The sequence below is a fragment of the Coturnix japonica genome, chromosome 5, assembly GCF_001577835.2.
Source record: "Coturnix japonica isolate 7356 chromosome 5, Coturnix japonica 2.1, whole genome shotgun sequence".
In the NCBI taxonomy this organism is placed as follows: domain Eukaryota; kingdom Metazoa; phylum Chordata; class Aves; order Galliformes; family Phasianidae; genus Coturnix; species Coturnix japonica.
In genome coordinates this window covers 39,976,678-39,993,609 of record NC_029520.1, presented here as the reverse complement: position 1 = coordinate 39,993,609, position 16,932 = coordinate 39,976,678, and the positions used below count along the sequence as shown (strand labels likewise).

Here is a 16,932-nt window from a genome sequence, read left to right as displayed (position 1 = left end):
TTATAGGAACAACCTGTATCCTTCTCTACTCTTATTTCCTCAGGGGATTTCAGACTTAAGGTATAGCTTATCAGAAGAAACTTCAAATCATGGCAGTTTTGGTTGCCTGTGGGATGGTCCGGAATTATGATCTGAGTATAGTAAAGTGTTCAGTTTACCTTCAGTGCTGTGTGCTCCAGGCTGTATGTAAAATACTGTATTGTACAAACATATTCTTTACATTTGTCAGAACTTACATTTGACAAGTTGACATTTTTTGTTTTGTTTTCTTAAACTGTCCCTAAGTGTATCAGATGTTTAAAATAAAAACCTTTTCAGTCAGGATTTGTGAAGTGATGAACAACTTCCTTGTCATGTCACAGAAATTGGATGCTGGACTTTCAGATGCTTGTCAAACTGTCATTTGTTTGTTAGTACAGCTAAACAGCTATAAATTTTGCCATATGGGCATTGAATAGGCAAATAAAAGCTTTCTTTTAGTTGGCCATTTGTGGTTAATGAAGTTTTATTATTATCTTGTAGCTATATTGTTAAATAATATTGTTTGCTGTGGGCTGGGAATTGGGCGCCTTTAATACTTACTTGAAAGATATTGAGTGCCACTGCTTTGCAGAATGTCTCCATAGTAATGATGCTCCAGGGAAATACTTCATTTTTCCATTCTTTGTCTTTCAAGAGACCAGCATTTTTGATAGGGTAGATCAAAACTGTGTGCAGAGGGCCTCATCGTTGTGAGGGTAAATTGAGGGGAGGATTAGGCAAAACTGAACACTTGAGAAGGTATAAAGGTGTTCTTAAAAGAAGTACAGATTAAAGCATGACACTTTGAATTACTTGGTGTAGTCTCCTCTAAACATGAGATGACCACCAAAAGTATCAGGAGAAACTTTTTGGCGGGCAGAGGAAGGGAATTGTTACTGCAGACCTGAGTCATGAGTCTGGCAGCTGCATTCTGAAAACCTGAAAACTAAGCAGGGTGATAACCAGGCTGCATACATGGCTTGTCTCATCTTCATTTGGAAGCTGAGATCTTTCCGTTCTGCGGTGCTATTTAAACAATTAAACATGAGAACATATAAATGTCCAGATCACCATGGATATAATTCCCAGAACATCAGATTAAAATTGTCAGTGGAAAAATAACCAATCCCTTGATATCTCTGCTGTTTGTCAGGACTCTTAGACTCTCTTGGAGAAATTTAGAAATTTTAGATTTAAAAATGAGCAGTAAGCTAGAGTTTTTCATGTTTTTTCCTAGATTTTTGTGTTTTTAGTTGATAGGCCATTACAGGACAGAACTGGTCTTTGTGGCTTACTGCATAATGGCATTGTATGTAGGTCACGTATAGTAGTCCAACAGACACAGTACTGAGATTTGCTGTACTTAAATACAAGCTAATGTTGATGTATTTATACTTGCTGAAGGAAGGTTTTTTCTGCTACATCAATGCTGAGTTGTGCTTATCTCGGCCTTTCCATGCCTTCCCACAGCCTCTACGGACAGTGCTAAAGGGCATGGGGCTGTCAGCAGTTTCCTGATTGCCAGCATTTTGCCTTCTCCATTTTTTAAAGTCTATTTTACTTATTTATTTTCAATTAATATTTGAGCATGCAGCCACTGTTTGCAAGACATAATATGGTATTTTCAAGTCCCAAATAGTGAGGTGATGGTGTTTATAGCTCTCTTTTCACTAGAAGAACAATTGAATGTATTTCAGCAAAATAAGTTCGATCATCCTGGATAGGCACGAGGTAGAGGATGACCACTTTCTTGAATTTCAGTATTACACACTATCTCCAGAAGTGATGATGTGTCTCTTAAGGAGAAAGATGAGAAATAGAATGCCACACTGAAGATGTGAGATGGCTGGAGCCCAAACAAGATCAGAGTGATAGCTATGTTCTTACAGCTCAAGTGTGAATAATGACCAGAAACATTCTGGGTGACATCCCCTTTACACTGGTGAGACCTGACCTGGAGTATTGCATCCGGATGTGGAGTCCTCAGTACAGGGGAGAAATGGACATGAGGGAGTGTGTCCAGAGGAGGGCCACAAAAATGATCCAAGAGATGGAACACTCCTATAAGGACAAACTGACAGAGCTGGGGCTGTTTGAGCTGGAGAAGGGAAGGCTGCAAAGTGACCTGATATTGACCTTTCAGTATCTAAAGGAGAGCTGTAAAAAAGTAGGGGATGGACTCATCAGCAGGGTCTGTTGTGACAGGACAAGGGGAAATGGTTTCAAACTAAAAGAGGGGAGATTTAAATTAGATTGGAGATTAGATTGAGTATAAGAAAAATGTTTTTTACAATATGGGTAGTGAAGTACCAGCACAGAGAGGAGGTGGATGCCCTGTCCCTCAAGACATTCAAGGTCAGGCTGGATGGGGCTCTGAGCAACCTGATCTGGTGGTAGGTGTTTGTGTTCACTGCACTGGAGTTGGACTAGATAACCTGTAAGGGTTTCTTCCAATTGAGATGAATATTGGATTCTATGACGTGCAATATGGAACTTGTGGCAAAAAAAAATAAAATCCTTTATGTCTGTGTTCGTACTTGAAACCACAACAGGTGTTTTATGAAATGGTATTTTTTGTTAAAATGAGTATTAGAAATGAATTTTTACAAATTCAGAACGCTGCAGTATCCACAAGGCTTTTGAAATAGATGTTGCTTTTAAAATAAAAAGCGTACTGGCTTCAGGTTAATACTGTGATTCATTACAGCTTAGGACATAAGACACTTATATCTACAATAGTGGGCATGTAAAAGATAAATTGAAAAGTAAAATGAAGTGCCCATATGATGTGTTAAATCTAAGTAGTTGACTCTGTGCTTGTTTCAGTTTGTATTTAAAATTCAAGTCTGGAAATTTTCAGTGGAGGTAATAGTAACTACACTGAAATATTAGTGAAATAAAATGATTTCTAGTATTTCATGTTGTTTTTTGTTTTTTGTTTTTTTAATCTATTTGCAGATGATATGGCAGAACTTCTTCTTGGAGAGTCCAAACTAGAACAGTTTTTGAAGGAAAATGCTCTTAAACAGAGCAGTAGTCCACGGGGCCCCCGGCCAAAGCTAACTGAGGTCAGGAAGCATCTAACAGCAGCACTTGATAGAGGAAACCTGAAGGTAAGTTGGTCAGCCTGGGCAAGAATTAGAAAAGCTGAAACTGACTGGGTTATTTTGCTGATTATGGAGAAAAAAACATGGAAAAATCTTGTTTCTTGTTTTATTGTTATTCCCATCATTGGTGCCATGCTATTTTGTGCCTGTTTCTTCATGGATCTCCATTCATATAAATTTTTTGCCTTCTTTTGTTAGAAGAACAGGAAAATTCTCATTGACTTCTTGAAGGCTTATATGAAGATCTTGCAGATTGTTTTGTGGATGTTTTACCTGGAGTACATAACTAAATCATTATTTGGACTAAATTCTAAACTAAATTGTTCTTTGCAGTACATTAAAAAGAGATGTTATAAATATGAAATATTTTACTAAGTTCTGTGATAGTCTCAAAAGTACTTAAGAAAGTTTTCTTAAGTTATGTTTGTGGAGAAAAGTGAAGTTAATACTTGAGAGGAATAATTAAGTCACTTTTTTTTTTATATCAGCCATTCTGTTCCTTTGATTAATTACTGCCATAGCTACTCTATTGCTTATTGATTCTATATTCCTGGCCATCTCTTGAGAGATGAGAACCGTGCTTTACAGTCATCTGTCACTTCCTATCTGGTGTTTTCTGTGATTCCTGGGAGAGTTCTTTTCTTTTTTCTTCCATTCTTCCACGAGTCCTTTTCTGGAGACCTTCCTCCTTTCTTGACACTCTGGGATCGTGCAGATTATGTAAATATTTTTGCCTTAGAGCACACTTTAAGTTTTGACACTATGTTGCGCTTATGTGTTGGAATCATTGGAGAGGTGGTAATGGTAGGTTGCCTTTAAATAGTTTTGTCCCCTGGCGAAGCTGGAGCTTAACAGACAGGTATTTCTCTTTCACGTGTGAGTAAACATATGACAGTGTAAAATGTCTGATAATGCTTTTCACTAGCTTGATGGCATATGACTAAATGACTTCAGCCCCTGTTTCAAGTTTCGCTAATGTTACGTGGAGTTAGAATTCTGGTGGGCTTTAGCTCTCTTGCAAAAAAAAATCTACTTGGGGTTTCCATGGTGAGTGTATTCATAAAACAGGCCAACTAAGTGTCAGAAATAATCAGATGTGTTTTGATTGGGAATAAAAACTTTCTTATTCCTATTCCTTCTAGCCAGAATTCTTACAAGAGGCTAACCTACTTATGGCCAAATTGAACTATGTGGAAGGTGATTACAAGGAAGCTCTGAACACATATGCCAGAGTTGGAGTTGATGATTTGCAGCTAGCTGCTGTGCCACCATATAGGTTACGGATGATTGCTGAAGCATACTCTACTAAAGGTAAGATTACTCTATCCAGTAAATTAATGTGGAACAAGTATTTAAAAGTATCTTGCCCAAAGTTAGAGACACAAAGAACTGGTGTTTGTATCATTAAAACAGGGGTAGAGTGCCATATGTGCAGATGAGTAAGATAATGATTTGCCTTCTTTAAACTAATCAGTTTGTCTACGCTGACAAGACACTCACCTCTATTCAGATTTCCATTTTAACTCCAGTCACCCCGTAAAATTTTTAGATATGTATTTGAAAGTCCTTGAATATCTGAATGCCAAAATAACTGTGGCAGTACACTAGAATTATGATCACTCTTCTTGAAAATTGAGGCCTAAAAAGGTGGTGCGGTTGTTGTGTGGTCAGAATTAAAGAACCTTGATTCACAGTGCTTTTAGTGAATGTTGGAATTCTTAGCCTAGGTTACACTAAACTAATTGAGCAAATGAGTTATAGTATGATAAAAGAATTTAAAACTATATTTTGTTCTGCAATTTTAGAAACTTTTAAGATTGAATATATTTAAAAATAGTTCAGAAAGTGATTTTTTTTCTCCTTTTGAGGAATCCAGGCTAGTGGAAATTGTAATGCTGGCCTGATGTCTGAAGGTGGCAGTACCACTTCAGGTTAGAAAACTCTTTGAAGGGCTGCGAGGAAAGAAGTCTTTAGAGGAAAGCACGGTTTGTGCGCCATAGGTTTATGAGAATTTCTTGCGTATAAATTCTTGTGTTTTGTGTTTGCCATGTTTAATTGGGCAAATCTGGTGGCTATTACTTTTCTGTTGTTGTATTCATGTCTAGAACTGCTGTGGTTTTTGTGTTTTTTTTTCTCTCTGTTTCCAGTTTGAATGGATGATTAATGAAACTTGATATCCCTCCCCACAGTTGTAAGCCCATCATTTCCTGTGTGTTCCAGAATAAGAATGAAGTAGCAGAGCAGTCTTAAATTCAGTGTTCAACATCTAGAAATATTTAGAGTAATTCACACCTAAATAGTGTACATTAATTAACAGAAGTATGTTTAACTTTCCTCTCCTTTTCCTCCTCTCCTGAGATTTCAATTTTCTCCATGTGAGAGTGGACTATGGAGAGAGTCTCAGTCTGAAGAACCTCTTTAGAGGCTATTGGAGGTTTGTAGTTACTTTGCAGTGAAATACAAATTATTCTTGTGGGGACTTTGTGCTTCACTGCAGTTTGTATTTGTGTTTGCAGGCTCAAGGATAACCTGAATATGCAAAGAGAAAAGATTTCTAAGCTTTTAGCTTTTATTTCTTTGGCAGTCACAGACCGATCCTTGTTATTTCCAAGAAACTGTGAACTGCCCATGACTGCACAATGCGATGCATTCACAAAGATATCCTCAAAACTGTTATTACAAAAATGAATTACATATGCATTAATATCCTTAAAAGAAAGCCTTTAATTCTCAGTGCTATGTTTAGCTTTAGCAGAAGACACTGTATTTAGTAGGAATATAATCAAGAGGCATAATACTGAGTAGGCCAGAAAAGGCACTTAAATCCAGCAAGGAAGATTAAATTATTGTTATTCTTTTCTTGACAATGTCTAATTAGTGATATACTCCATTTTGAGAAGGAGAAAAATCTTAACATATAAAGTATTAAAAAGAGAAAAATTATGAATCCATAAAGAAGAAACTGCAGATTACGTATTTGTATCCTTTTTCATCTTGCTTTTTTAGGTTAGGCTTGTGTATCTAACTCCAGCTTTCCATACCATACTTTTCTTAAAAGATGAACCAGGAAAAAATTGGTATGGCTCTATTATCACACCGAAGCATGTATTTTTAGATTCCATTTCATTAATGAGTGAAGCTAATATTCTAGGGATATGGCCTCTGGGATCACGACAATTAGGTTTGTGCAAATTTTCATCAGTTTATGAATGGGGTAATGTACTGGAAAGAACACATAGGCTTTATTCAAATACTGTGTGTGGCATTTTCTTCTGTGTTTTTAAGCAATTTTTGTTTGCCTATGGAAGCAGAGATGAGGTGCTAGCATAGTGGGATATCTTGTTAATTTGGGGAGGTGTAGCTTGTCAGTGGTGCTCAAATAACAACTATGTAATTAACTGGGAAATAGGCTTATTGAAGACTTAGGTAATGTGATTCTTGTACTGCTGAGTAAGTAAAGATGACTGAAAAATGAATTTAGAGTATTTGGCTTTGCATATCAGTGAATTTTTCTACAGATGCTCAAAGACAAACGTAACAGTTTATAAGTCTTGCATTTCTTCAAGTTTTGAACTCTATAAACTTTAGATTTTAGTTAAGAAGTAGTGTTCATATTTACTATATTGTCATAGGACGGTAGAGTACTACAGGGATCTGACAGGAGAGCATTGCAGTTACATCCTTGTTAAGTATGAGAGAGACGTCATACAAGTTAGAATGTGACATTACAGGATTGTAGCCCTATTGCTCAGGCCATTTTTTGTCTCATATTGCTTGTACAAATAAGTGCATTTATATTTAGATGATGTGTGTTGAGTAAAGTGAGACTGTCCTTACTGCTGCTGACCCATATTCAAATTTAATGTTGCATTTACCAAGTTAAGTGACTGGCTATTAATTAGTTCCACTTAAACATGGAAATACTCATTAGGTTCAGCCAAAGTGTCAGGTGAATGTGAATTGCTGCATTTATCTTTAATCGTATACGATTGTAATGAGATCTTGTGCGCTGCTAGGCTATTGCAACAGACACTGAGAAGCTCTTCATGGAAGAATGCTAAATGAAAGCTGTTTTAGTTATTATGCCAGAGATCTCCAGCCTGATTAGGCAATGTGTCAGGAACTCAGCTTCTTTAAGGAGCTGCAGTCCATCAGCAGGCAGTTTGCATGCTGTGGCTGCTTAAAGCTTTTCCAGATAAAGCTTTTCTTTTCCCAGCTTGAGCAGAGATTGAAGTGGGAAAGCTTCCCTCAGTCTGGAGAAAAGAAGACTGATGGGGGAACTGCTTAATATTTATAAGTATCTAATGGGACATGAGAGGAAATTGGATGAGGTCTGGCTCTTCTCAGTGGTATGTAGTGACAGGACAAGGAACAGTGCTCTAAAACCTGAGGGTAGGAAGTTCCATCCAAACATGTGGAAGAACTTCTTTACAGCAAAGATGACAGACCCTCTTGAACAGGTTGCCCAGAGAAGTTGTGGAGTCTCTTACTATCGAGATATTTAAAACCCAGCCAGACACTCACCTGTGCGGCCTATTGTGAGGATAGATGGACTTGATAATCTCTTGGGGTCCTTTCCAACCCATACTGTTCTGTGCTTTTAGAGCCAGTGTTTGAAACCCCAACACTGAATGTATTAAAACAAGTTTCAGAAATCATGTTGGCTTTTTATTTGTTTGTTTATATAGAAAATCATAGAATCGTTAAGCTTGGAAAAGACTCCTAAGATCATCCAGTCTTCTATGCTGTGTCGTTCAGTACAGCATCTGAATGTTCCTTGAACACCTCCAGGGACGGTGATTCCACTGCCTCCCAGGGCAGCCCATTCAATTCCTACTCTATTCTTAGTCTTTCTCCTTTCAATAATACTTAACAAATAGCAGTAGTAAATTGAAAAGGAAAAAAGTTCATACTTTGCTCCTTAAAAAAAAAAAAGTTCTCTATAAACAAGTAACAATCTTTTACTGAAGACTTCCAGAAATAAGTCCTTAAGTGAAATCAGTAGAGACATGAATGTCACTTGGAATAAGTGATAAGGCAATCTACTGTTTGCTTTCATTACACACACAAAAAAAAATTATAAATGATCCATGATTTAAATATTTAAAGAAAACCTTTGCTAGTTAACATGTAATCGAAATATCAGACATACCCTTTCCTTGTTCAAATACTATTTTTTGCTGTTTTGCTGTTTTGACAAACGATTTTAGAGTTACATACAAGCTTAACTAGTGTGGACTTGTATTCATTTCACTGCTTCTCACTTTCTTTTCCCTCAGGAGTCCTCTTGCTTGATATCAGGACTAGAAATGTATGAGATAAGTGTATGAGATAAATGTCTTTCCAAAATAAAACTGACCCAGTTTGTTGGAAGTTTTTTAGTTGCAGGTGGTTTTGGTTGGAAGGACTTGAACTTAAAAGCCATGAATATCAAAATCAACTTGTATGATACCCACTGGTATGATATTCATGAATGCAGAATAAAACAAAATAAAGGCTAAATAAAGAAATAGCCATGACCTATACCATAAATGCAGTAATATCTCATAGGAGTGGCGTGCAGCTCTTTGCTGAATATTTAAAAAAAAAGTTTATAAATAGTTTGAGAAATTCCTGCCCTTTTGAGGGAGAGAAGCAGTGATGATTGCCTGGCAGATGTGGAAACAAGCACAAAGGGGAGATCTGCCTTGTCCAAATATATGCAAACATTTCAGCAGATGATTTAAGGTGATACTGTGTCTTCATGTGTTTTTTGATACTGTGTGTTGCCACTTGCTTATTTATTTCTCAGGAGGCTAATATAATAATCCCTTATTTTTCAGTCACTGTTTATCTTCTCCCAATACTCTCATGACAAGTGGGCAGTATATTAAAGGGTTGTTATCAGTATATTATAATTTATTTCTAATTAAAAATATTTTCCTGTATTTCAATACACTTTTACACTTCATTAGCTGTATGTAAGAAAAACATAAATGATTAGCTTGGAGTCTGAAGGTGCTGTTTTATTTTAACTTGATACAGAAATTGTAATTTATTAAAGGGCTTTCTTCTAGCTTGTGTGTTTTTGTTTTTGATACAGTAATGAATTGTGATTATTCCTTCTGTTGTCAAACCAAATAATTCTATCCTAATAAGTGGTCATTTCATAGAAGTTCTCCAAATTTACTTCCTGTTCCAACACACTGTGTGCTTAAAATACATATTTTTTGCAGGTTGCAATAAACATCCTAGCAAAAATACAGTTGTATAGCAGGATTAGTATAAGAAATAGTATTATGTGCTTCACCAAAAGACCCTGTTAGAATGTTCTGCTTCTACTTTACTGGTTTCTGGCAGTGATTCTTTCTGAGAGTTTATCATGTCTTCAAAAAAAAAATCTTGGCTAAAATGAGAAAATGCCTGTACACTGAGTTATCCAGACTAAAAATATTATAATAGTGGTCATCATTTATAAAATAGTAATAGTGAATCCAGGTCAATTCTATGAAAAGCTGGTTGAGTAATATTTTTCTTGTAGAGGATTACTGTGTGGCTCTTGTTGTGTGTTATGGGAGAGAAGGAGTAGGGAGGAATGATCTTCTTACCAACTAGCTGATGCTTTCAGCCTCTTGGTGATTTTATTAGCAAAGGTTGCTATAGACTATATAATTAATTTTTAGAGATACTTTACCACAGCATGTCAGAAAAGTCCAGTGTCTGTTGTACTCAGGTTTGGCAGGCTTTTAAGATGTGATCTATTGCATGTTTGCTGGGCTTAAGGAAAATACAGGTTTTTTTAGAAATATACTGAATTTTATCTTTTCTTAAGCAGAGCAGTTAGTGGTAAAGTCAGGATTGTGTCTGATCTGGGTGTGTAGTTTGCAGATTGATGTAGATTTTGTGTTGTTTCTAAGTGGTAAAAATGTGGCCAGTGAGCTCTGGTGTAGGCATCCTCTTGAACAAGAAACATGGCTTTATTCCTTTTTAATAAAGATGATTTGCACTTTTGTTGGGAGATACTGAATCTTATAGAATTATAGAATCATGAGGTTGGAAAGGACCTCCAAGATCATCTAGTCCATTCTCCCTCTACCATACCTACAGAAAACCTTTAAAACATATCTCCTAGCTCCCTTTCCAGATGCTTCTTGAACACTGCCAGGGATGGCAACTCCACCACCTCCCTGAGCAGCTTTCCAGCACTTGACTGCTCTCTGAGAGGAAAATGTTCCTTCTTATGTCTAGTCTAAACCTCTTCTGGCACAACTTGCGGCCATTTGCTGGGGTCCTGTTTGTTGCCTGGGAGAAGCCCCTCCTCATCACAACCTCCCTTCTGGAAGTTGTAGAATGTGATGTGTGTGGTCATTTAAACTGTGAAATTGTACTAATATGGGAGCAGCTGAAGGCTCTTCTAGATCAGCACTTACTACTGACAAGCTGGAATAATGACCTGAAATAAGTCTCTTAAGAATATGTGAAAAGTGCTACACTTCTAATGCAAACCAGTTCTGTTCATTTGTATTAAAAAATATTCTATATTAAATGCAGAATTTTTTTCATCTTTTCTGCTAAGTACTGTTGAGGATTCAAATAGAGATAGTAGAGGTATGCATCCAGTTTTGGATCTGTGAGTCAAGATAGATATGACCTGTTGGAAAGTGTCCAGAGGAGATGAAAATGATTAGCTGTCAAGGCAGAATGATAAGAGTGAGAATAGATGTTCCTTGTAGCAGACACGTTTCTCTTTCTCTAGACTGACATTAGAAAAGACATTTTGTAAAGAAAGGAATAAACTCTGTGAAGAAGGCTAGGAGTAGTTAATGCAGAGAAAGGGATTTAGACATTAGGAAAAAATACTAATTTAAGAATAGTTGATCTCTACAGTAAATTGCATAGGAAGGTCATAGGCATCCCTAGAGCTGGATCAGAGGACCACAACTTCGTAAGTTCTTAATTTATTTTTTTGTGATTTCGTTACTTCCTCTAATTGAAGGGTCTCAGTGTTATGTAGTATTGTAGTACTATATGACGTTAGTTTTTAATGCTTCTTATGACATTGTTTTACATTCAGGTCTCTGTCTTGAGAAGCTGCCAATTTCTTCTTCAGCTAGCAACCTTCATGTGGACCGTGAACAAGAAATTGTGACATGCTATGAGAAAGCTGGGGATATTGCTCTTCTATACCTTCAGGAGATAGAAAGGGTAAGCTAATTGTATAGCTGAAGAACTGTGTAGTTACTTTTTTTCGTTACTCATCTGAAAGAATATCTGATGTTCTCTTAGGACTTCACTGCACACCTCCTATTGGTGTGCAGTAACTCAGGGTGCCTTAATAAGTGGCCATTTTTTCATCTGTTTAGCTCCATTCCCATTGTGTCATTGCAGGGTGGCCTTTCTAAAAGTTCTCTTTTACCAGATTCACCAAATTCTTAGCTTCCTTTTTAATTTGGGTGACTGATAAGTAAGTGGTTCATTTATCACTCTTTCAAGCTTTTGATTTCATTGAAACCCTAAACTGATATTACAGAACTTGTTAATTTTTGTTGTCAGCATTTCTGTCTTCTGTACTCCTAGGTAATTAATACTAATATACAAAACAGAAGCCCTAAGCCAGGGCCTACTACACATGAACAGGAACTTGGTTTTTTCTTGGAAACAGGACTACAGAGGGCGCATGTTTTATATTTCAAGAACGGGTAAGATTTGATTCACCATTTTTGTTGCTGTTTCTTTTTAGGATTTGTATTTTATTTTTACAAACATTTTTAACAGTTGTGGATCGTACCTCTTTATTAATAAAGTATTAATATTTTGATTGAATGGAGTGACTGCCCATTTTGTATACATCTAGTTGTTATTAGATCCTTTGATTAAAATGTGTAACAAAACCTTGTGTTAACTTAAAGTACATTAAGCATGAACTATTTTTGGTGTTGTTTTTTATTTTACTATTAGAATGTAAATGTTAGACACTGTTAGAAGGTGACTGATAACATATTGAAGTTCCTGATACTTATAATGTTGATTTGTATAATTTTTTTCCAAATCTCTTCAGTTATCACTTATTTTAACATTATGCTGCAGGATAAATGTGCATGAAGACCAACAGTATGTATTCAAGTATACAATCTCCATTGTACCTGCTCTATAGATCCTTTTAGATTCTGCATGGGAGGTCCTTTATGATTTAAATAACACTTCTATTAAAAGACTAATATTAAATTCAGTCATCATTCAGAAAGTGAAAAAAGGAATACCATTCTCCATACTTAAGAGCTTCAGAACTTTGCACAGATGTTTGTTAAGTACATTTCTGACATTTGTTATTGAAAGCACAGAGATTTGCTGGGCTTTTTGTTTTGCTGGGAAATTGCTGTTTGATTGAACTGATGGAATTCTGGATAGGGATAGCATTTTGTTCCAAAAATGTTTCTTATTCATTCATGTACGTAAACAGGAGGTGAAGGTAAATCATGCAGTGTCTGTAAAGAGTTTGAGATTTTCATGTGCTAATGGTTGGTTGATGAAAGGACATCCAAATTTTAAAACTATTCTGAGATGCCATGGTGGGAATTGTCACTAAGCTTCTCAAAGTAATGGAGTGATGCAGCCATAACGTGTGATGTGAGAATTACATCTGAGTTCCATTTTCATCATTTAATTGCAATAGGAATCGAATGTTCTAAAAGTTTGTATTTTTCATTTACCAAGGCTACTATTTTCACATCTGCACAAAAGACAATTAACATACATGTCTTGAAAGAATCACAGTGGCAATCCTGGTAAAGAATAAACTAAATTCCACAATTTGAATAATTTTGATGGAAGGCTGTGAATGAAAATGGTCCAATTTAATTTGACATCTTGTGGCTATGAAAAATCAGATGTAGCAAAACAAAATGAGAGAAACAACCCCAAACCAAGCAAGCAACCAAAAGAATGCCAACAACAACCCCACACAAATAGTGTATAATGTCACTAAAGAACATCTGGCCTATAGAGGAATTAGATTTTTCCTAGACCATATCAGCTGGTCTGGCACAAACTTTAAAAATCTGATTTTGTTCTGTGTGCACTTCAATCCATCATAGTAAAGCTGAAGATGTTGTCAACTCCTGCATAAACATGCAGCCCTTTTTTCTTTTTTCCAGTCTTCAGTAAAGTGGCCACTTGTAGTTTACAAGCTCATTATGCATCATCAGTTTAATTTTAAATGTAATCTATCAATTTTATTGGCCAGTATTAGAAACAGTAGAAAGGGAAATGAGGTGTTAGGGAAATACAAATCAGTGCCAATCATTATTTTACATACTTCTACCATTATATCTTTTAGCTCCCTTTCTTAATTTAGAGCCAATCCCGACTCTTTCAAGATTGCCTAATATGGTCAATCTGCCAGGCTTTTAGTTATTGCTGCTTTTATGGGTCCCTTCTCTTTTTGTTGTTTGTTTTCACTTGAATTTATCAGAGCTGAACAGAGGACTGCTACTTTAAATATTTATATGTATATAAATAGTGACAAATTTACAGCATACTTTTTAATGATTTGTAGTACTTTATTTTTAAATGTAGCATGTATCCTGATGTTTGGTTTATACAAATTAGGTACAGGATGCTTCCATTCTGCTTTTGAACATACTTCGAGTTTTAATTTAATATAAAAATGTAAAGATTATATGAAATTTTTAATCATAAAAAGTGTAGGTATTTTTAACATAGGTATTTTTAATATAGCTTAGAATCTTAAACACTTAGTTTAAATAAGCTTTTTGCAGTTGAAGCTGTAGATGCTAAAAGGGCTTGAATCCTGTGGAGGAGGCAGGAAGTCAACCAAGTTTAGCTGCCTGTGAGTGAAGCAGAAAAGTGTGCCAGTCTGCTTTTACAGGCAGACCAACTCTGGTATTCATATTGCAATGTAGTGGAGTACTCATGAGGTGATATTTTGACACCAAGAGAAGTGAAATTCAAAATGAAAGTTCCTTCCAGTAAAATATAATGGAACACTTTTCCGAGTGAATTGAAATTTTATCTTAATGCCAAAATTGTGATTATAGTAATTTGTATGCTAGGGCATATAAATCATCGTATGAAGCATCTGAGTATACGCTTATGGATAAATGGTATGGATTTCTTAGCATTTGCTCTTAGTCTTCAGCTCAATTCCTATAATTACTAAAAAAAAATCTCTTAAAATCTGATGAAGGTCTCAATTTGTCTGAAGTTCTTTTGTGATGGAGTGTTTTACTGTTGTAGATTTGCTGTGTGTCTTTGTTCACTTGGTTATTCACTGCTTTTACTTTTGCTTCATCCAGTGTAAGTGGAAAATCCATTCTTTATGTCAGGTACAAACTTTTACACCACCCATAAGAATATCATTTTAGCAGTAACGCAGGGAGTGTTGCTGCAAAGAATTGGTCCACTTTGAAATTTCTCTTCACTCTCTGACTGTACAGAGATTTCCTTTTAAGTCAAGAAAGCAAGTTTTTGTAGAGAATTAGGTGAATATCTTTCAAGTATGCATTAATTTGTATGAAAAGTTATAAAATATTCTAAATCTTTTAAGACTAACTGCTAAGTGCCTGTGTTCAAAAATACATGGTGTAGTACTTGACATATATATATATTTATATATATATATGAATAAAAATCTTGAGAGGTTTGCAGCAGAGGAACACTTCAGCTTTGCAGCATATAAGGAGTTAAGGAGGCTATTCTGAAACAAAAAGGAGGGTTTATATGCCTTCAAATCAAACAAACTAAAAACAAACAAAGAAAAAGCATACAACATTTTGAAATATATAGAACTTTTAAATGTCTTTCTGGCTGATTCCGCAACCACCATTTAATCAGTAGTAGCTACCATCTAGTAGTTGCTTTGCAGTTTGAAATTGAAGGAGTTCAGAGACTTGATTTTATTCCAGGAAAAACAATGAGCCTTGAAACTTTGACATTAATACACTAGTGTAGCTCTTTTTCAAGAAAGATGCCTCAGAATGGACAGCAGTAATCCTTCTGTACTTCTGTTTGCTTTATGTATATGCTTTAATTTAAACAAGACACACTTGAATTGTAAATGTTGTTTGTTTCTTTTTAAATTAGTAGAGTTCAGAAATGTACAACCTGTGTGGACTGAGGGGGGAAAAAAAAAGCAAAACCTTTTTGGTTGGATTCTAACATCAGGTAGCCATCGCATTGAAACCAGCCCTAACTGGCTTTCACTCCTCCTGTATGTCACTCCCTCTGAGGGATATTGCTGTATCATGGGAACACTCCAGGATTCAGATTGCAATATGGTCTGATTTCCGCTGCTGATGACTTGCTAAATCAAAGTCCAGTGGAACTGGATCTGTTCTGTACCCATCGTGGTGCTGGTACCTGTACACCTGACACAGATTCAGTGAAGCCAGACCTTCCCAGTCCTCTCTATAAAGATGTTGCTTGGTTGCCACCCCTCAATAGACAACACAAAAGAAAATAAATCATTTTTCCTTTTTTCATCCTCTGTGTGTAATTGATTTTTACTGGATTACAAAATATCTGTCAAGCATAACAAAAAAACTCCTTAGAGTTACTCATGTGAAGGACTTGTCAGTGTGGGCGTTGTTTCTTTTGTTTTTCTTTTTCCACTGTGCCACTTGCAGGAATATTGTGAGGGAGATAAACCAATCCTTAAGTGCTTTTGGTGTGTGTGTATAAATGTGTGTGTACAAGCACATGCCACTAGTAGGAACTCATTTGCTAAGTATTTAAATAAGTTTTCCAAGGAAGGTCTGTAGCTGTTTGGGTCATAGTTGTAATAAAGGAAATTGGCTCTTGGAAGAGCTGGGTGACTATGTACCTACAGAGATGTGAAGGACTCAAACTAACAAATAACCCATTTTCATGTTAAATAGCGATAACTATTCAGAAACTATTGTGAGAGGTAGCAGGATTGATGCTTGCATTCTCCACCTTCTTTTTTGTGCAGAAAGTTAACAAATTCCATCATTTGTCAGCTCTGTTCCTTAAGTTGTTGTAGGCAGTGTAGCAGAGGTCAGATTGATTTCTGACTATGCAGACTGGCTGTAAAGAGAAGGCTAAGAAAAAACTGAATGCTCTGCAGGTGTCTCTTTTTGTTTGTTATTAAGGCTAATGGCATTTGAAAATAAATCAGTTCTTTCAAAGTGTCCATTACTCAAGTTATTCTCTTGTCACTGGCCAAACAATTTTAAAAAGTATTTCCAGTTTTTAAGTGGTATTGAATTGGCTGTTGTAAAAATCACAGAAGTGTAGCTGCTGTGAAAACCTTGGAAACAAGTATGTGTTGCAGAAATTCTGTTCAGCTGCCGAAGTTTGAAAGGAAGGTGAGCTTTACTCATGATTTCAGGTGAATACTGGGAAAATCACTGTTAGCATCTCCTGATTTACATATCCTTTCCTTCCAAAATATATAAGCATGCTGTGCAATATATAACCGTATGTGTTCTATAGCCGGTTTACTGGAGAATGCTCAGGATTTTTATTGACATGCAGGCATTCTGTGTTTGTACTAAAATATATTTTCTTGTTTTCTGACAACACAAGTTTGGTAGACACATCAGATTTGATCTTTTCTACCACCCAAGCTCTCCTCCCATTGCTGCATTACTCTTCCCAAATGACTTTCTTCCCAGCTTCTTTTTGCCAGACCTTATTTTAGATGTAAGAAGGCAAAATGAATGTTTCTTTTTCTGAATGTGTGGTAGTGCATGTTGCCTTTGATTTCTCTTCCATACATAGGGCACGTTTGAATGTTTTTGACCATATTTTTCTTTCCTTTTTTTGCCCAGAGGAGCTGTGACAA

General features: G+C 36.1%; 1 protein-coding gene across 5 annotated transcripts in view; it reads left to right on the top strand.

Moving 5' to 3' along the window:
• The window catches only part of TTC7B (tetratricopeptide repeat domain 7B), a 108,861-nt gene that overhangs the window by 13,417 nt on the left and 78,512 nt on the right, over positions 1-16,932 (top strand). For 3 of the 5 annotated variants that reach the window (XM_015865358.2, XM_015865357.2, XM_015865356.2), the window contains exons 2-5: positions 2,980-3,134; positions 4,271-4,439; positions 11,182-11,312; positions 11,685-11,806. In XM_015865358.2, coding sequence (XP_015720844.1) covers positions 2,980-3,134; positions 4,271-4,439; positions 11,182-11,312; positions 11,685-11,806 — 577 coding nt within the window. Of the gene's footprint in view, positions 1-2,979; positions 3,135-4,270; positions 4,440-11,181; positions 11,313-11,684; positions 11,807-12,194; positions 12,219-16,932 lie in introns of all 5 variants that reach the window. The other 2 variants (XM_032444884.1, XM_032444885.1) reach the window with 1 other exon arrangement.